This window comes from Falco cherrug, chromosome 1, assembly GCF_023634085.1.
Source record: "Falco cherrug isolate bFalChe1 chromosome 1, bFalChe1.pri, whole genome shotgun sequence".
Lineage (NCBI taxonomy): Eukaryota > Metazoa > Chordata > Aves > Falconiformes > Falconidae > Falco > Falco cherrug.
The window spans coordinates 126,567,997-126,587,322 of NC_073697.1; the positions used below are offsets into that span (position 1 = coordinate 126,567,997).

A 19,326-nucleotide genomic window follows, 5' to 3' on the forward strand; every position below is an offset into this window, starting at 1 on the left:
GCGGGGCGGGGCCGGGCGCGAGGCGGTGGTAGGCTGCGGGCGCGGGGCGGCCTGATGGGGGAACCGGGGCTGGGGGCTCTGCGGGGGGGCGGGGTGGGGGCCGGAGCCTCGGGTGAGGCCCCTCGGCAGGCCCCGGGGGGCTGCGCGTCCCCGTCATCCTCCTCTGGGCCCTTCTTGCTGCTTGGAGCGCCTCACCCGTGTGGCTTGTACTGCGGGGGGCTTGGGCTTGGGCCCGGGTGCCCTGAGCCTAGGCTTGGGGCCTGGGGTCTGGGCCTTGGGGGTCTGGGCTTGGGGTTGGGTCCTGAGGGGTCTGGGGCTTGGGCCTGGCAGTCCTGAGGGGGCTGGGGTCCTGGGCCTGGGTGTCTTGGTGCTGGGGGCATGAGCCTGGGGAGCTTGAGGCTGGGTCCTGAGGGGGCTGGGGGCTTGGGCCTGGCTGTCCTCGAGGGCCTGGCTGTCCTGGGGCTGGGTCCTGAGGGGGCTGGGGGCTTGGGCCATGCTGTCCTGGGCCTGAGCCATCTTTTCCCCATGTGACTCTGGCGGTTTCCATCGAGAGCCTTTTGTTTACCTGGGCTCTTGGTGCCCGAGGCATTGCCAAGGTCTCTGCTGGAGGCCCAAGCGGGGCGTGAAGCCAGCCCTGCCAGGGAAGACTGGTTTAGGGGTGGTTCGGGTAGCAGCATGTAAAGCAATAAAGTGATGTTGCAGTGGCATTTGCTTGGGACCAGTGACAGCACCTGGCTCAGTGCTGTGGCAGGGGGGAATACAAAAGGGTAATGTGGGGAGCGTGTTGCCTCCCAAGCTGGGAAGGGGGCTCAGCTCTCCCTGTGCCCGCAGAGAGGGCACAGACGCTTCTTGGCAGACATTAGGAGTGCTTGGTGAGGAGAGGGTCCCTTGGGAGCTGCCCAGTTGCTTCTTCAGTATCCCTGCCCGATGCAGGGCGCTGGGTGAGCCGAACATCCAGCCTTAGCAGAAGGGGCCATTCTGAGTTTGTGTGATCCTCTGCAGCCACAGTGTGTGGAGTGAAGGAGCCTGGTGTGGGGAGTGGGGCTTTTCTTTGTCTTAACTCATCTGCTGGCCTTGAAGCAAGCATCCCAGCCCATAAATGGGGTAGCAAGATCTGGGATGGCGGGGGCATTAGTTCAAAGCAGTGAGGAGACAGCTGCTGGTGTGGGGCAGTGAGGAGTTCATCTGGAGCCTCTCTAGGCCTTGTGTTCAGGGTATTTGGCACGTGGAAATACAGAAGAAGGTGTTTTGTCCTGTTTGAAAACAGTTTACGGCTCTGTGTGCATGTGTTTGTAGGGGAGCAGAGGGTGTGGATTCCTTGCCGCACGAGGCTGGATGCGCTCTCTGTGCCTTCACTTCTCCATCTGCACTGTGCTTCCAGAGCCCCTTCTTTCTGCTCAAGCATGAAGAGCACCCGCAGCAGCTCCTCCTTCCAGGGTGCTGGTTCTGGGAGCGTGGATCTAAGCTTGACTGGCCTCCCCGTGCCGGTCTTGCGGCGTCCCAGCAGTGCCTCTCCTGCCAAGCACATGGTGCGCTCTGTCTCGGTCACCACTGATGGCAAACCAAAGAGGAACACTCTGGTGAGTCCTGGGCAGGAGAGGTCCTTCATCCCTCCTGCTGCTTGGGGCAGGGAGGCGTGTGTGCACAGGCTATGGGATGCCTCAGTGCACACCTGCTCTGCTGGCTGTCTAACGCAGGCTGCGCTGATCCTGGAGGCTGAGCTTTGAAGCCCAGCCTGGGGTGGGATGTGGCACTGGGGAGGGCCCTGGCTCCCCCCAGGAGCATGTAGCATGGCTGTGTGTTTATAGAGAGCAACTGCAGAACCTTTGGGAGGGGAGGTGTGGGCTGGTCCAGGTGCTGGTTGGAGCTGCAGCTCTGGGTGCTGCAGTGCCGCATGCTCTCTCCAAATCCGATTGTCCTCAACAATCAGCTGCTTGTTAGGTCTCTTCTCAAAGCTTTAATGTTTGCTGAAGAGCCAGTAGGGAAGCATCAGGCTTCGCTCTGTTCCCTTTGTTGTGCTTCACCTCCCTGCGCTGATTTCCTTCTGGAAACTCCCGAGTTCCTGGTACCTTCTGCTGGATGCTCTGGCACTTTCAGGCCCAGCCTGCTTCTTGCTGAGCACCTTGTGTTGCTGCCAGGGTCAGCAGAGCTGGGGACTTGGCTTCTTGCTGGGTGTGGGTTTCTGTGAGTGTTTTTTCAGCAGAGTGAATGAGCCCCGGGCACTTACTGGGCCCCGTTAAGAACCAGTAGCAGAGAGTCTCTGTGCTCTTTGCTGAGTAATCCCTGCTACCTTGGCAGCCTTCCTTTGCGCTTGCTCCCAGGGCAAGTAATGAGCAGGGCCCTCCTCGGCTGGGGAGCTCACACAGACACGTTCCTGCTGGCTCAGCAGCAGCAGCGTGGGAGCCCAAGAGGGAACAAGGTGTCATTGCACTCTGCCTCAAGGAGAGGCTCACAGCCGCGGGGGTATCAGAAACATTCTGGCAGGGGGTGGAGGGGTAGCACCACCAGCAGTGCTATTTTAGGATGCCTGACTTACGGGGGAGCCTGCCTAGGCTGGGCATCCCAGTTCCGCCTGCCTGTGCTTGTCCTTAACATGGCTGCTGAATTCAGCGCTCTCCTCCACAGGGGGATGCGGGATCCCGGGCAATGAACAACCTCCGGAGGTCCAACAGCACCACGCAGGTTAACCAGCGGGTGAACAGCACGTGCAGGTACAGCTCCAGCCACCAGCATGTGTCTGTCCCATGGATGCATGTGAAAACCCGCACATCCCTCTGACCTGCCTTGTCTTGTGAGGGAGCCAGAGCCTTTCAGAAATGTACATTGAGCTCCGTCATATGCATCGGGGGTTATAATCTGGCCTTGAAAAGCCAAGGTCTGGGGTTTTGTTAGGGTTTGTTGTTTTTTTTGAGGGGAGATCACTTGATTAGGATTTGGGGAAATAGAGTGTATTTCTGTGGCTGGGAAGCCTCTGTCACAAAAGAAAATCTAATTCCAAGGGACAAAACTGTTCCATTACCACATCTCTTCATGGACCCTCTGGACTGTAGCTGGGTTGTGTTAGGAGACAAAAGTTCTCCTTCTGTCTCCAGTGTCCTCCTAGGGCTGTCTGAATCGTGATCTTCTGTTCTCTTGCTGCCCTGTGCCCATCCCTTTAATATATTCTATTGCCACACATCATGCTGAAATCTAAAGCTCTGTGTAAAAAGATATCATTCATAGATTTCATGGCTGTGTAATGATCCTCCATCCCTTTCCTCCCCCATGCCACGGTGGCAGGTGCTAGGTGTGCCTCAGCTCTATGCTGTGTGTGGTGTTAGTGCCCTGCTGCGATCAGAGTGTGTCATGGTTTAACCCCAGCCAGCAACTAAGTACCATGCAGCCGCTCACTCGCTCCCCCAGGCTGCCCACAGTGGGATGGGGAGGAGTATCAGGAAAAGGTAAAACCCATGGGTTGAGATAAGAACAGTTTAATAATTGAAATAATAACAATAATAATTGTAATCAAGAGGAGAGAGAGGAATAAAACCCAAAGGGAAAAAACCCCAAGTGATGCACAACAGTTACTCACCCCCTGCTGAGCAATGCCCAGCCAGTTCCTGAGCAGCGATCAGCAGCCCCCAGCCAATTCCCCCAGTTTATATACTGAGCCCTATGGTGTGGGATATCCCTGTGGCTGGTGCGGGTCGGCTGTCCTGGCTCTGCTCCCCCCCAGCTTCTTGTGCCCCTCCTCACTGGCAGAGCATGGGAAACTGAGAAGTCCTTGACTTGGGGTAAGCATTACTTAGCAACAACTAAAACACCGGCCTGTTACCAAAGTTATTCTCATACTAAATCCAGAACACGGCACTGCACCAGCTACTAGGAAGAAAATTAACTCTATCCCAGCTGCAACGAGGACAGCGTGCTTCTCGCTGAAGCAGCCTGTGCAGGATGAGAACCCTGCTATCACTGTCCTGTTGCTGTGTGCCTGCATGCAATGCTAACTCCAGAACATGTGTTCTCTCCTCCTCTCTGCCTTCCCTGGGTTTGGGCTGAAGCTCAGACCAGACGGGAGACTTCCTGAGCTTCTTTGAGAGTGGTTCGGGGGGAAGAAAGAAATTGGCGAGTCTGAGCAAAACCTCCCCAGAAAAGAAAACCACATGGAACATCTTGGTGAGGACAGCGGCTTCCTGGGGTGGGTGGGCTGCCAGCTCTGCTTGCCTGAGAAGTTGGCCGGGTTTGGTGGAGGAGTGGGAGCGTTTCCCTGGGCCTGGGGATGGGGTGGTACATCCTTGACGGCCAGGCTGGCCCTTCCTCAGCCTGTGGTCAGAGCTGGCACAGTTCGAATGGCCAATGTGCTCGGCTTGTCCTCTAGCCTGCGTTGGCCATGTTATGGCCCAGGGCTTTCGGCCCATCCCCTCCGCACTTCTGGCGGGGGCGCGGGCAAAGCCTCGAGGCTGCCGTGCTGTGGAACAGAGGTTTCTGGGAGGGGCAGAAGCTGGCTGGTGAAGGAGGAGGGTGATGTCCGAGAATGTGGGTTTGGTGCTTGCCTGCACTTACTCCTGGTGACTCCGTGGCAGGACGATCAGCCGCGAGCGTTCCCGGGCTTCTGCAGCGGTGAGCCACCAGCAGGCATGAGGAGGAAAGAAGCCACCGTGCTCCTGGCAGCCAACTTCACTGCCAACAACAGGTAGGAGAGACGGCGCTGAACCAGAGGCAGTCTGGCCTTGGAGAGGAACTACACTGAGAAAACAGCTGGACAGAGGAGGGGGTGCTGGGGCACTGCCCCTGCCAGGGCACAGCGAGCGTGGGGCTGGCTGAGGATGGTGCGCTGGGCTGGGTGGCCGGGGCATGTTTGGAAGCTGTGCAGGAGCTTGATGGATGCATGGGAGAGGCTGCTCTCGCTCTAGGAAAGGGAATGAGTAAAACGTGGACCCTTCAGGGCCAGGAGAGGCTTTAAGCCAAGGCTGCGTGTAGAACAGCCCGGACGCTGGGCTGTTGGGTCTGCTCGGGCTGTGGCTGCCTGTGTGTCAGGTAACAGCTACCGAGGAGCGAGCTCTAGAGAGCAGGTGAGTCGCTTGTGAGGCCTCACCTGCTCCTTGCCTTGGGAGATGCTCCAGGTGGTCACAGTTGGGTTGAGGGTTACAATGCAGGGAGTGTCTGTTGTCGGTGAGTGCTGTCCCCTTTGGATCCAGCAAGTCCTAATGCCTCGTCTTCTCTCCCCAAAAGGAGCAACAAGGGTGCGATGGGCAACTGTGTCACCACCATGGTGCACAACAACTACTCCACCACGGAGAAGGGCCCTGCACCCAAAAGCTCCAACCAGGCACCCAGCTCCCTCAAGTAAGTGTGGCGAGGTCCTGTCTCGGAGGCTATGCTGACCCCGTGTTCGTGTGCCAGATGTGCCACAGGACGGGGCAGGATGGTACCAAGTAGCTTCATCTTCTGCCTTAGCAATGTTGTCAAAGCGACCTCAAATGAGGATGGTGAAAGCAGCAGCTTTGCGAAGTCTCAGAAGAATTTCTCCAGCAACAACATCATGACCCACAACAACAACAGCAGCCTGCCCCAGAGGAAGGAGGTGACCGAGGAGGAGGCAGAGAGGTGAGGCAGAGCCAGTGCATGATGGCTGGCGGGAAGGGGCAGGAGGATGGTGCCGTGCAGAAGGGCGAGCTCCAGGGAAGCGGGTACCGGTTTGTTCTTGTCCTGTGGGGCTTCAGATTTGGGAAGGGCCCCTCTTAGCACACCCGCAGCGGCTGGTCTACCCTGCCTGTGACTTGGCTCTGTGCTTTGAGTTGTCCTCATCAAAGCTGCCAGTTTCTCCTGCCCCCAAAGTCTGTCTGGGAAAGGGCCTTGTTGAGTCGGGGTGCGAGGGGACAGTAGTCCCGGTGCCATGGGCAAACAGCCCGCGCTCTGCTGCAGCAGAATGGGTTGGTGCTGCCAGGCCGGTGGCTGAGGAAGAACCCAGGGCTCTGCTGACCCTCCCTCTCCCCACAGGTTCATCCAGCAGGTGAACCTGGCCGCTGTGACCATCCAGCGCTGGTACCGACGCCATTCACAACGGCACAGGGCGGCAGCAGCAGCTCTGGGGCGCTTGCTGGCTGCCAAAAGGGAGGTCAGTTCTATCTGCTGCCTTGTAGCACAGACCCTTCTGACACCCACGTTCCGCTTGCCTCGCTGGTGGGGAGGATTTGAGTTCCTTTAGTCGCCAGACCCTCCAACCGAGACCTGAACTGTCAGAGACAAGGGGGCTTTGGGTCTGCATCTAGCCAGCCCCTTGCGGTCCAGAGAGCTGGGGAGGGTCCTGCCCCCACAGAGATGTGTTGGCTGTGCAGGGGGAAACCCCGGGTTTGCTTCCAGGGGGAGTTCAGGCCGGGAGCCTCTGGGCTCAGCCCTGCACGGCGCCCATCTTCCAGCTCCCTTCAGCTGGGAGCAGGCAGGCACTTGGCAGTAGCGGCACAAATCTTGCTGAATTCTTACTGTCTCGGACACGCTGGTGGCCAGAGGAGGGATACCCTGTCTGGGCTCATCGTAGCAAATCAATAAAAAGTTGGCTCATTTGAGGGTGACGATTCATCTGCAGCTATTTGTGTTTCTTTGTGTTTAATTATTTATCCCAATAACAAAGAGTACTGTAGCTCTTGCATGTGAGAGTCTATTTTTAAGCCTTGTCTCCTTGGTGGTTTCAGACCCAGATGACTAATAATTGCATTTAGTATCTAAAGAAAATAAGCTGCTGTAAAGTGGAGGTTTTCTGAGGGCCCTTTACCTGCATGCAGGGGAGGACTGGGGGGATGGCAAGCCTGGATGTGGGGTGACCTCAGGTGCCGTGTGCCCTTTCCCACTTCTCTGCTGTGGGTGGTGGGTGCTGGAGAGCTCTCAGTAACGTTTTTGACCCTCCTCTCTGGAAGGAAAGACAGCAGCAGATGGAGGAAGGGAATATCCTGGATCTGCAGGAGAGGAAGGATGAGGAACGCTGGAAGATCCGAGAGGAGAAGGCGCGTCTGGCCCGCCGTGCTGCCATCCAGGTAGGGACAAGGCAAGGGCGTTGTGGCCTGCATGAGACCAGTTTGTTGGCATCTTCTCATGAGGCAGCAAGAGGGCCTCTCCTCTGCATCTCTAGGGGCTTTGCACGAAGCAGAATTAGAGCCAGCCTTGGAAATGGAGCGCTCCCTATGGAGATGATGGAGGTGCCACAGAGTGGTTTCCCATTGTGCTCCTGCCAAGCCTTGGCAGCTCATTCGGAGATTGCGAAGACAGTGCTGCTCTCAATCAGGAAAAGGGTGGCCATGTGGGTACAAGAAGACTAACAGCAGCTCCTTGGAGTGGCCGAGGACAAGAATGTCCTGGGAAAGGGACCCTCCTCAGGAGTAGGGTCCCTCCAGGGTGGGCTGAGTGCCACTCTGTGCCTGTTGCCAGGAAGCACCTCACCATCTTCACCCTGTTCTTGCAACCCTGTTTGCAGCAGGGAAGGGGCTGGTGCTCCTGGGGCACAGGTCGGGTCTGGCGCAGACTGTGGGAAATTGCGTGCTGGCTTGCAGTACAGCTGAAGATTTATTTGTTTTTTTAAAACCCCAGTTTCTCTTTGCCCTAAATGTTTCATCAGGAGCGTTGGGGGAGACACGGCAGTGAGCAGCTGGAGGATGGCAAAATGCTGCAACAGCCTCGCAAACATGTGCTTGTGCTTTAAGTCACTTCCCAAAACATGGCTCAGGCAGCCTTCTGGGCACTGTGGCATCACTGCACTGTGTGGTGCTTGGCCCCTGGGATTCGGAGGCCCTTCACAGAGCAGCGAAGGACACTGCACAGGGGCATGTGAACAGTCCTTGCTAACATATGAAGCTGCCAAGACCCTGGCCACCACCTCCCCTCCGCTCAGAGCGGCAAAGAGTAGAGCTGTTGGTCCTGTGTGTTCCCTTTCTCTGGAGTTGTCATTATTAACCCTTCAGCAGCAAGCGTGTGAATTGTTGCTGTCTCCCAGGCCCTTGCTAGCACTTCAGGCAGTGCAGCTGTGTCAAAGCACACCCTGTGCTGGGCTGAACACCGATGGCTTGTCCGTCCCTGCAGGAACTGCACCAGAAAAGGGCCCAAAAGGCTTCAGACACAAAGCGCTTGGCAGAAGAGCTTGTGCTGGTGAAGGGGAGCAGAAGGGTAGCAAAGAAGAAGCCTGCCAAACCTGCTTCTGCAAGAAGCATCAGTCCAGCCAGCAGTGTCACCAAAGCCAATAATGCTGGTGAGCCCCTTTACAGATTTCTGATGCTTTTGGAGCAGTGTGTGACATGAGGGGGAAGGAGGAGGACAGAGGAGCGGTTCTCGCTCTGGGGAGCTGCTTCGAAGGGGCGGGTTGTTGCAAGTGCCTGAGAACCGTCTGGTTCCTGCAGAGGCCAACTTCCATTCCGTGCCTGCAGAACCAGAAGAAAGCGACCTCGCAGACCTTGGCTCTGTGCCCTTGCGGGACCCTGGCGTAGAGGACAAGCTGCAGGTGCGTCTGGCTTCGCCTCATGGGGCTCCTGGCACCCGCTCTTCTGCCAGGGCAGATTTGGAGCCTTCATTGACTTCTGGGGAGATCTGGCAAACTCTTTTACTGCACGGTGTGTCATTGTCTGCCCTAGGATGTGAGCTCCAGAGAAATGGGTGGTGAGGATCTGGAGTCAGTGGTGATGGCTGTCAGCAGGGCTCAGTCCAAGGTCACTCTCAATGAGCTGCTGGACACACTCAGGCTGTTGGAGGAAGAACCAGAGCTACTGCCCCCACCAAAGCTCCTCCAGAAGGACAGATATGCCTGGATAGATGGGGTAGGCAGAGGGCCGAGGCTGGTTGCATCCAGCCTCAGACAGCAACAGCTGCCTGCTGAGAGTAGGCTCCTCTGGGGGCTGCCTTCTCCCAGCGCTTGCTGGGTGCTGGCGGGTGAGAAACACAGCTGCTTCACGGCCAGAGAAGGTGTTTGGAGGGGTTCAAAGGTGCTGGAGGTGTTCAGGCCTCTGCAAGGAGGAGCAAAACCATGCAAGGGCGGTGGTGGGAGTGGGGTTAGCAGAGGATAAGGCTGGGTTGTAGTGGGAGGACTGGATTCCAGTGATGGAGAAGAGCCAGCACCGTTTCTCCCAAGCTTTCCCTAGGTGCTCATTCACAGCTCTGTCTGCCCAGCAGGAGCCCAGCTCCAATTCCCTGACTACTGATAACTTGGAGAAGTTTGGGAAGCTGAACCACTCCCCGGGGGTCCCTGAGGATGGGGCCCTGCTCTCAGAGGCCAAGCTCCAAAGCATCATCAGTTTCCTGGATGAGATGGAGAAGTCGGAACAGGAGAGACCCAGGTCGGCCGCCTCAGCCACACAGCGGGAGGTGAGCGCTGAAGCAAGAGCCCATCTGTATTGGAGAGGTGGTGCAAGACCCTGCTGGGAAGGGTCTCCTTTCTCCTTGTCCTGGTTCCCTGTGGTCCCTACCACCTTTTCTTTATTTTTTTCACCGTGGCAGGGTCTCCTGGAAGAGGAGCTGGCTCACTGGGAGCAGGCGTCGGCTGTTGCCACGGAGGTCACGAGCTCCATCGTGAGGCTGAAGCTGGAAGTGAAGGAGAAGCAGCAAGCCATCGGGCTGCTTCAGACCGCCCTGGTGCGGGAGCCAGATGTGCTTGCTTGCGGGGGAGTGAAGGCCAGAAGCCTTCAGCAGATGTTTCTTGGGGCAGTGGCTTCGAAGCACAGGATCAGTGCTCTGAACAGGGCTCCCGTCTGTGTCCCCAGCAAAGTACTGCAGTGCTCCTGGAGCTAGTGCCAAGGAGCTGGGGGGCCAGAGGCAGCTGGGCATGCCACAGTCCCAGTCGCTGTTGGCATGGGAAGGAGCTGCAAAGTCCTTCCCAGTCTGGTGTGGGCTTCCCTTAGATTTCTACTTGCTGCCCACCCTGATCTGGAGGGCATCCTCAAACTCCCCTCCCTGGCAGGTACCTGACTAGGCCAGAAACCCTTGGTCAGGACCTGGGCTGAACTCTTTTCCTCTGCCCCACGGGGGTTTGGGTATTCCTGCTGACAGCAGGGCAGGAGGTGTAAGTACCAGGGACTTTGATTTAGCTCTGTTCCTCCTTCCTTGTTCTGGCCCAACAGTGCCTTCCAGGTTCAGTAGTTCTCTTGTATGTGCTGGGGCTGGTGTAACTTCTCCCTCTAATGTCTTGTGGCTATTACTTCCCTGCATCCGATAGGCTCAGCAGAGGGAACTGACTGACCGACACGTCAAACAGACCGAGAAGGAGCTTGGCCACCAGCTCAGGCTGCAGAGGGAACAGTATGAGGCAGCTATCCAGAGGCATCTGGCCTTCATCGACCAGGTAAACTCTCATTCCAACTCAGACTGATGCTTCTGAAGCCAGAAGCTGAGGTGGCTCTACCCTGCCTGGATGCCCGATGCCTTTTCTTCACCCTGCCCAGCTCATTGATGATAAGAAGGTGCTGAGTGAGAAGTGCGAGGCTGTGGTAGCTGAGCTGAAACAAGTGGACCAGAAGTACGGCAAAAAGGTCACCCAGATGCAGGAGCAGCATGAGCTGGTGAGGGAATAGGGAAGGTGGAGGGGGCCAGGGGAAGATGTGCCATGGCCAGAGTTGGTTGGTTTTGCTTGAATGGGGCCTCTGCCCAGAGCAGTACGGTCTCACCTCGGTGGGGCCCGGCTGTTCTGGGGAGCCCTTCTCTGTGCACAGAAAGTCTGTGTCACCCGTGGAGCTGTGCCCTGGTTCCCCAGGGGGCTGCTGTCCTCTGCTGCCCAAAGCCAGGTGCGTGGGACTGACCAAGAGGCAGCGCTAGCTCCCAGGGGCTCGGCTCAGAAGGGCCCTTTCCACACCTCTTGCTGTGGACAGGGCTTCCCACGGCTGTGGAGTGACCGGGGGACCTTGCTATGGCAGAGGTGAAAGCAGGTACTGGCACAGACCCAGTGCCACAGAGGGGTTTGGACCCATGGCCATATTCCCCTGAGCTGGGTGAGTTCCAGCCCCCTTTGCAGGAGCAGGGCTGCTCTCAGAGCTAAATGGGAATAAGATTATAAAGGAACATGGAGTGTATAAGCAACAGCAACAGATCTTTGTGGGTTTTGCTGGGCTGTTGCCCTGCCCTGCACCCAAGCACACAGAGGGTGTTTCCGTGCTGCCTGCTGGTGGGAGCTCCTGGTAGCTTCCCTGGGATGGCACAGAGAGCAGGGGGGCAGCGCTGCCAGCTCACAGCTCAGCCTGGCTCTGCTGCCCTGGTCCCTGCTCACCCTTGGCCTTGAGCAGCTCACGCCCAGGGCTGTGGAGTGGGGCAGCCGTTTGCACGGTCTGAACCTGTTCAGAGAGATGCCCTCATGCAAACAAAGTGAAGGCTCATTTGGCTCGCTTCGCCTTGCTGTTTAAGCTGGAGCTCTGAGCCCAGCCAAGAGGAAGAAGCCAGTGCAGCACTGCTGCGCTTGGTGCCTGGAGGGGTCCCCTCCTGTGCAGGGACGGGGCTGGTGTTGCTGCTGCAGCCTGCGCAGGGTAGAGGAGGTGCCTCGTTACCTCTTGCTCCCTGCTTGCAGCAGGGCAGCAGTGGTGGGAATGGCCCAGGAGCCCATCTCTGCTCTATGGCTCCTTCATTATCCCCATTCCCGGCTCTGCTGTTAGGGCTCTGTACTCCCTCTGCACGATGGGGGGTGTTTGTTTCTGTGGGGGTGCCCCAGCCACCGGAGCAGGCTCCTGACCATGTGGCATGGCTGGCGCTGCCCCAGTCCTGGAGCTGCAGTTGCCGGTGGTGCTGCTGGGCCCTTGTTGCATCTGTGTAACTGCCCGTTTTGGCTGTGCCTCCCCTCGCTCCGGTGGGACCCCTGCCTGCCCTGCCCGTGGCTGTCATGTACACACGGCTGTTTGGTTTTCCCTCTCTCCACTCCCCATCTCCCCTCTCCCCTGTGACTCTGTGATTCCCCTTCTCTCTCCATCCCCTCCTTTATTTCTCCTCAGGTCTGGCGCACTTTGGGCCCCTTTTGCGAGGTAAATGTGGTCTTTGCTTTTTTTCATGCCTTGCCTTTCTGCTTTCACACCCTGACCTGCTCCGGCTCCACAGGCGCCTGCAGGCAGCAGCACTGGGCTGGGAACTCCCCGCTCAGCAGCAAGGTCAGCTCCATGAAGGAGCCCCTTCACCCTGATGCCACGGGCCACATGCTAAGCTGCTGCCTTCAGGCTGTCCCTGTCTTCCCGTGCCGATCTTCCTGCCCTTTTTTTCCCTAAGAGTGAGTCCTGGGTTGTGCAGGTGGCCCCCTGCTCTTTCCCACTCCACTCCACACAGTAGCAGGGTAATGAGCTCGTGGATGTCTGGCCTCACACTTGTCCTCCAGAGCTCTGACATGTCCCATGTCCTGCACACAGATGTCACCTGCCCATGCTGAAACAGAGCCGTTTCTGGCCAGGCTGGGCCCTCCATCGGCTGGTGTCTTTCTCACCAGAAACTGAAGCACAGAAGCACATGGTCAACTGTTTCAACCAGCTTTTGCCCACGGGAGTGCTGGGGAAAAGCACCATGGGCAGCAGGGCCTGGGTGTTTCTCCATCTTTTTTGCTGGAAAGGAGGGCCAAGGAGGTAAATGCAGGCAGAGAAGGAAGCGAGAGCAGTGGCTGTGCCTGGGCTGTGCAGCCTTTGAGTCTTTGAAGTCTTGGGGTGCTGCAGGAGTTTGGTCTGCGATGGTACTGTGGTGTTGGGAGGCGTGACTGGCCGGCTGTCCTTGGGGCCTTCCATGCCAGGGAGAGGGAAGGCTGGAGAAGATCTCCTTCACAGACGACCCCACATCTGACAGCCGGGCTACCCTGCATGCAAGGACCATCAGCAGCCCCAGATTCCCCTCCCCTTTTTGTAGGGGCTCTTGTTTCTCAGCCAGTGAGTGCTTTTCCAAGGATTTTGCTCCTTTGTCCCATGCTGAAGGTCTGTGGGGCAGCAGCAGCCCCATCCCATGAGAGAGGGGAGAAGACACTGGGAAAGCATATGGCTGCTTCTCCAGACTGGGAAAACCTGCCTGGCTGGGGCTGTGCAAGTCATCTGTGCGCAGCTTGGGGCATCCACTCTTGTCTGCAACTTCCTTCTAACAGTGGGGCTCCCAGGCTAACAGGGCTTTTCTCCCCTGGCTTTCCTCTGAAGTTTTCCCATTTGTTTCCAAACAGGAGATTAAGAAACTGAAGGAATTGATGAGTGCAGCTGAGAAAATCAGGCAGGAGAAGTGGATTGATGAGAAAACCAAAAAGATCAAAGAAATCACCGTGAAAGGTATGGGCACGTGCCTGCAGTGGTGGCTGGGGTCAGGCTGGTGCAGGGGTCACGTCTGTGCTGGTCCAGGAGAGGGGCTGCATCTGCAGAAGCTGTTGGCAGCTCAGGAAAGAGCTCCTCAGTGTGGGCAGTCTCTCCTCCCTGTGTTGGGCAGAGACAGATACTAGAGGGCAAGAAAACCTGTGTGTGCTCACCCCCTGTTTCTTATCAGCCCCTCTTCGCTGAGTTGAGGTGTGCACAGCCTCCTTTAGTAGCTGGCCAAGGCTAAGGGCGCTGGTGCTGGGGTCCAGACAGCCCCGAGGCTGAGCAGTAAGTGTCCTTCCTGCTGCCCCAGGGCTGGAGCCAGAGATCCAGAAGCTCATCGCCAAGCACAGGCAGGACATCAGAAAGCTGAAGATGCTGCACGAGGCCGAGCTGTTGCAGTTGGATGAGCGGGCTGCCCAGCGCTACAGCCAGCAGGCAGAGGAGCTGCGGGGCCTGCTGGAGCGGGAGAAGGAGGAGCAGAGCCAGCGGGAGAGGGAGCGGGCCCGGCAGCGGTATGTCATTGCAGTGGAGAGCTCAACATGGTTGGGGGCTTACAGCACAGGGCTTGGTGTTCAGCAACTGCGTGCCGGAGGGTTCCCGATATTTGCAGCAATTGATATCCATGGGGAGCAGCCCCCTTCTCTCCACCAGCCTGAAGTGGGAGATGCCAGTGAACCCAGGGCATCCTCCAGCATCAGACCAGCCCCTGGGTGGCCATGGACGGGATGGGATGGGGCAGGGTGAAGAGGCGGATGAACGCCTGAAGCCAGGCACTTCCTTGAGGCTGCTCTGCCCCGCAGGTGTGAGCAGCAGCTGGAGCAGGAGGAGCAGGCGCTGCAGCAGCAGCGGCACCGGCTCTATGCGGAGGTGGCCGAGGAGAAGGAGCGGCTCAGTCAGCAAGCAGCCAGGTGAGAGGGCTGGCAGCAGGGCCTGTGCGGCAGCCAAGGGCTGGGGGCAGCCCTGAGCTTGGGATGCTGGGGACGGTGTCCCCAGGCCAGGCTCCGGTGGGAAGAGAGCTGTTGCTCGGTGGGGGTGGCGAGGGTGGGCTGGTGTGGATGTTGGGAGTTGGGATGTGTATGCGGGCAGGCAGAGAGCAGAGGCGGAGGAGCTGCGGCAGCAGCTGGAGGCAAGCAGCAAGGCCATCACCAGGGCACTGAAGGAGGAGTACGCCAAGGAGAAGGAGGAGCAGGAGAGGCGGCATCAGGTCTAGCTTTTCCTCTCACCTCTGGGCCCTGGATTGCTGTTCTTGGGCTCTCGGTCCAGTCCCCAGTGTGTGCCTGTGGTGGTGTGTGCTGGCACCACTGAGCCCTGTACCCACACCGGGACGGTGCCAGGAGGCTGCTCCCAGCGGTGTGGGGTACCACGGCTGCTGGAGCTGAGCAGTTGTGTTCTTGTCTCTTCGCAGGCAGAAGTGAAGGTGCTGAAGGACCAGCTGGAGATCGAGAAGCAGGCCTGGGAGGCCAACTACATAAAGAAGGAGGTAACAGCAAGGGCTGCCCTTCTCCAAAGGTGCCACCTTTGGGCTCCCAGAGGGATTGAGGCAATGTTTGCCCTCTCTCTCCCCAGGAAGCCTGGCTGCTCTCCCGGGAACGGGAGCTGCGGGAGGAGGTGAGGAAGGAGAGAGACAAAGAGATCGAGCTGGTGATCCAGCGCCTGGAGGCTGACATGTCCTCAGCCAAGGAGGAGTGCGAGAGGGCAGCTGAGAACAGGTTGGGGGTAGAGGGAGGAGGGACCCTGTGAGTCCCAGCTCCTTGGGGGGGGGGAGGTGGACCCCTTCCCCTGTCCCCTGAGCCTTGCGTGTATCTCCAGCGAGTCTGGATGCTGCAGCTTGTGGGTGTGAGCAGCATCAGTGCATAAAGGAGCAGCTCACAGGGGCAAAGTTTCCCTCTCACTTGAGGAAAGAGCCCTGCATCTCACGTGGGGCAGATCCCCCCCTTGCTGCTGTGTTGTTGTCCCTCCTGCAGTGTGAAGGTGGCTGGGGACGGTCCCTGCATTGCTGGGCTGAGCCAGGCTGCCCGTCCTTCCCTCCCGTTAGGATTAAGAGGATCCGAGACAAGTACGAGGTAGAGCTCCAGGAGCTGGAGAGGTCTGAGCGGAAGCTGCAGGAACGCTGCAGTGAGCTGAAGGGGCGGCTGGCAGAGCTGGAAGGGGAGAGCATCCGTCTGCAGGGCCTGCTGAAGCACAAGGAGCAGGAGGTGGAGGAGATCCAGAAGGTGGGTGGGGAGCAGAGCCTGGAGCTCTGGCTCCTCTCCTTGCTCTGCACCCTGCCTGGCTCCATTCCCCTACATTGCCCTGTGCCTGTCAGTGCCTCGATGTCACCTCTCTGCCCTGCTGCAGGTGAGGGACCAGCTGGCCCAGGAGCGGAGCAGCCTAGCAGAAGTGATCCGGCAGGAATTTGTGGACCGGCTGGTGGGGACAGAGGAGGAGAACAAGCGGCTGAAGGCAGAGATGGCGGAGATGAGAGCCCGGCAGCGCCTGGAGCTGGACAGGGTAGTGCGGGAGAAGGACAAGGAGCTGGAGGACATTCACAGGAGGTGAGGGCTGCCTGGGCTTCACTGCCCTGGGCTGGGCTCATCACTCGCGCCGCGGGGGCAGAGCTGGCCTGGGGTGCGTGGCGGAAGTATGTCCACAGTGTTTCATCGTCAGGCAGGGCTTCCAGTCCTGTCAGGGCAAAACGGGCAGCAGAGTCTTACCTGAGCTGGGTGGCTGCTCAGCCACTGTGAATCCTCTGGCCCTTGTGACTTCTGGCCTGCTCTGTGTCATCCTGTCCCCAGGGCTGCTCTCTTGCATGCCTGGAGGACATGAGTGCTGGGGTGGGCAGCTGGAGCAGTGTGAGGGCTCCTGCCAGAAGAGGCCCGTGGTGTGCAGCTCGCTCTGTCTCGCTGTCAGCTCCTGGAGGGCTCTGCCGTGGGTAGGGCATGATACCTGTGACGGCAGCCACGCATCTTGCTCTGCAGATTTGCTGCTCCAGAGGGGCCAGGCAGCTGATTCCTCCCCTCCCCGAGTGCAGGGGAGGAAGCAGCCCTCTGCTGGGTCAGGGCTCGGCCAGCTGCTGCAGCTGTGAAGCTTGAGGGCAGCTGAGACATCCACAAAACCACCAGGGCCCCAGGCTGTCGGCTGCAGGGGGCAAGGGGCTGTGCTTTCAAGCAGGTCTCTGGCACTGTGGGGCTGTGCCACAGCGCCCAGCGTTCAGCGTGGTGCTGGGAGCTGGGCTCAGCATCAGGCAGCTACTTAAGGCTTCCCCCCTCCCTCGAGTCTGCTCTCAGGGGAGGCATTTTGCAAGTGAAAGGAGAATCGGAAGGGGGAAGCGCATTGTCTCCTGGGGGAGCTTTTTCTGCTTCGTGGGGGCAGCTCCGGTGTGGTCCCTCTGGTTGGTGTCTGTACAGAGCTGCTCACCACTGTTGTGTGAGCACACAGAGCTCGCTGGCTTTCCCAGATTCTGCTGAGTGATTCCCACTCAGTCTGAGCGCCAGGGTCATACCCCGAGTATAAGATAACAAGGATCCCCTTTCCACTTCCATCCTTTACATGCAGCCTGGCAAAGGTTGAAGTGCAGAAAGTCTGATGCTCTGAAAGCTGTGGGGAAGAGTCCAGCCACGAGGCAGCAACCGTGGGCTTGGGAAATGGGAATAAACTTAAAATCCCCTCCCTGTGGTCCTGTTAACTAAGTCTTATGAAGCTAATGCCCCCTTCTTCGTATAGATGACTTGATCCAAACTTCGTAATGCTCACTAAGGGAATAAAGGCACTTCTAGTGTGTAATGGTATCCTGAGGCCAGGGCTGCTGCTCTCTCGCCTGCTGCAGCGTGCAGGCTGCAGGGAGAGGGGCTGACATTGCCCCCCTGAGGCAGCGAGGCCAGCCCAGTGCTTGGGGCTGGGGTTCTTAGCCTCTCTGTGCCTGTCTGCTCAGGGTGAAGACGGCGGTCGTGAGGAAGGAGGAGAGCGTGAGCAGCCTTCGGAAGCAGTACGAGGTGAGTGAGGGGGCAGCCGGCCCTGGCTCCCCCCCGCCCCTTGGCCTGCGGCTCTGCGCGGGGGCACAGCGAGCGTTCCCCCCCCCCCCGTGTGCTGTGTTACAGGCAGCCGTGCAGAGAGCCAACCGCCTGGAAGCGCTCCTGGAGCAACAGCGAAAGCAGCTGCTGGCCACCAAATGACCACCCTGCCGTGCAGGGCTGGGGGTGCTCCGGGGCACCCGTGGGACCCGCGGGCCGGGGGAGCAGACACTCCTGTGTGTGGGGCTGGGGCTGGGCTCTTCCTTCCCTCCTTCCACCCTTGTTTTTCGCAGCCTGGTCCCAGTGCCGCCACCGTGAGCCCCGCCGGGGCAGTCGGCAGCCTTCAGCTGTTCGGTGGTTGTCTTTTAGCAGTAAATCTGCATTGGTTTCTACAGCTGCTTCTGTTCAGTCCCTGTCCCTGTCAGGAAGGGAGCACCTTCGTCCCACCACCATCCATGACTCCTTTTTCTTTGCTGGTGCATTTGTCCCTCCCTGTGCGTGTCGGTGCCAGGGCACAAGCCACTCTCCCTCACAGCATGAGCCCTTCCTACCCCATATTCCTGCATCCCGAGACCTTCCCCGAGGTGGGATGTGTGGGACCTGTGGGTCAGGGCTGAGCTGGGGGACAGGAGCCTTCTCTCACAGGCAGCTGGAGATCTTGAGGCTGCAGGGCCAGGCTGAGGACCCTCTGTCCCTGCCGGTCAGGGAGGGATAAGTAGAGGGGGGAGCTGTCACCCAGGCACGTGGGCGCTTGCTGTGACAGTGCCCAGCTCCCCCCTCTGCCCCTCACTTCCCCTTCTAAAAACATCCAGCATGGTGTGGGGAGGCACGGCCAGGGCAGGATGTGATCCCCCAGCCCCAGCTACCTGCAAATCTCTCAGCATCCCGTGACAGTGACGGGAAATGCCTGGGCCGGACCGGCGGCATCTGTTTCCTCTCGGCGGGGAGCGTGGACCACTCCTCTGCTGCCCGTTCCCCCAGGGAGGCTGGGCCTGGGGGGGGGGGGCCCGCAGATGTTTGCCCATCGGGATGCCGGGGTGTTTCCCATCCGCCCTGCTGGCCCTGCGTGCAGCTGGGCAGTGGTGGGAGGGCGGTGGGCTTCCCTCCGCCCCAGCGCCCCCTTCCTCCCGGGGAGAAGTGCCTGGGGAGACGCTGCCGCCACGCAGAGCTGCATGGGGACCCTTTGTTACCCCAGGAAGCTGCAGAGGTGCTCGCCTGCTTCCTGGGGCATTTGTCCTGGCGTGGGCTCCTGGCTGCCCCTTCCAGGGGCAATGCAGTCCCAAGGCAGCCACAGCTGCCAGCAGCCCCCGACTGCCCCGTGCCCTGCCCGTGCTTCGGCGCTTGGCGTGGGTGTTTTGGGGTGCGAGTGGCCGCTCCAGCCCCAGGGTGCTGCTGGCTGGGGCAGAGCAGAGCTGGGTCCTGCTCGGCTCCTTTCCCCTCCCTGCTTGTCCGGCTGTGCCAGCCTGTGCTGCCCTCTCGCTGAGTGCCCCTCAGCCGGCCAGCGAGCAGCGAGGATGGGGGAGTGCTCGGCCCCGTTTTGCCAGGGCAGGCTGGGCACGGGGCTTGTTTTCAATGTTGCTGCTTTTTCTAACGGCCGTTTCCTGAGCGCCGCTTCCGTCCTCCGCCACTTTGCAGCCTCCGCTTGGGCCACCCGGAGCCTTCGCCAGCAGCTCCTGGCCCTGGCTGGGATGGCAATGCCCTGTGCCCCATCTGGCACCACTGGCTGTGGGGTGGGCACCCATGCACGGTCCCCTGGGTCCCCCCCGCAGCGCCCCCCCCCCACCCCGCTACTCCCACTGCCCCCCCCCGGGGCTCAGCCCTGCCCTGGGGCTCAGCCCTCCAGCACCTTCCCAGCCCTGCCCCTCCCCGGCATCGCCCTCATTTCTAGGCCAGTGCCCAGTTCAGGCATGAATAAATCACGGCATTGCATAACCGGGGATGCAGATTTTCACCAGATGGCTGCCTGCACCCTGCTGCTGTGCCAGCGCTGAGCACCCACCTCCCCGCACCCCGGGGGTCCCCTGGCATGGCCGTTGGCCACACGGCACAAGCCCTGTCTCTGCCGGCCAGTGGCGTGGTGGGTGGTTGGCAAGTGG

At 59.4% G+C, this 19,326-nt stretch overlaps 1 protein-coding gene across 6 annotated transcripts; it reads left to right on the top strand.

Annotated features, from left to right (window-relative positions):
* The first annotated feature begins 510 nt into the window (after positions 1-510).
* Positions 511-17,622, top strand: CEP131 (centrosomal protein 131). 6 transcript variants are annotated; one of them, XM_027801317.2, is made up of 26 exons: positions 511-1,580; positions 2,626-2,711; positions 4,041-4,155; positions 4,563-4,672; positions 5,212-5,325; positions 5,437-5,586; positions 5,980-6,097; positions 6,894-7,010; positions 8,050-8,215; positions 8,364-8,464; positions 8,595-8,777; positions 9,127-9,321; positions 9,454-9,588; positions 10,169-10,294; positions 10,395-10,511; positions 11,925-11,954; positions 13,115-13,217; positions 13,552-13,753; positions 14,042-14,149; positions 14,328-14,445; positions 14,647-14,721; positions 14,808-14,950; positions 15,277-15,454; positions 15,579-15,775; positions 17,152-17,212; positions 17,318-17,622. In XM_027801317.2, exons 1-26 carry the CDS (start codon positions 1,404-1,406, stop codon positions 17,390-17,392), a joined length of 3,300 nt encoding a protein of 1,099 aa, XP_027657118.2. In that variant the 5' UTR covers positions 511-1,403; the 3' UTR covers positions 17,393-17,622. The 6 variants fall into 6 exon arrangements, with proteins under 6 accessions (XP_027657118.2, XP_027657119.2, XP_027657120.2 ...); XM_027801318.2 differs by having other exon boundaries at positions 9,130-9,321; XM_027801319.2 differs by having other exon boundaries at positions 8,391-8,464.
* Positions 17,623-19,326: the final 1,704 nt, after the last annotated feature.

Bases quoted from the DNA above. Each gene is read 5' to 3' on its own strand.
- CEP131 (XM_027801317.2), top strand. From the start codon at position 1,404: ATGAAGAGCACCCGCAGCAGCTCCTCCTTCCAGGGTGCTGGTTCTGGG. The intron at 9,322-9,453 runs GTGAGCGCTGAA...TCACCGTGGCAG, and splicing joins CCTCAGCCACACAGCGGGAG to GGTCTCCTGGAAGAGGAGCT. The intron at 10,512-11,924 runs GTGAGGGAATAG...ATTTCTCCTCAG, and splicing joins TGCAGGAGCAGCATGAGCTG to GTCTGGCGCACTTTGGGCCC.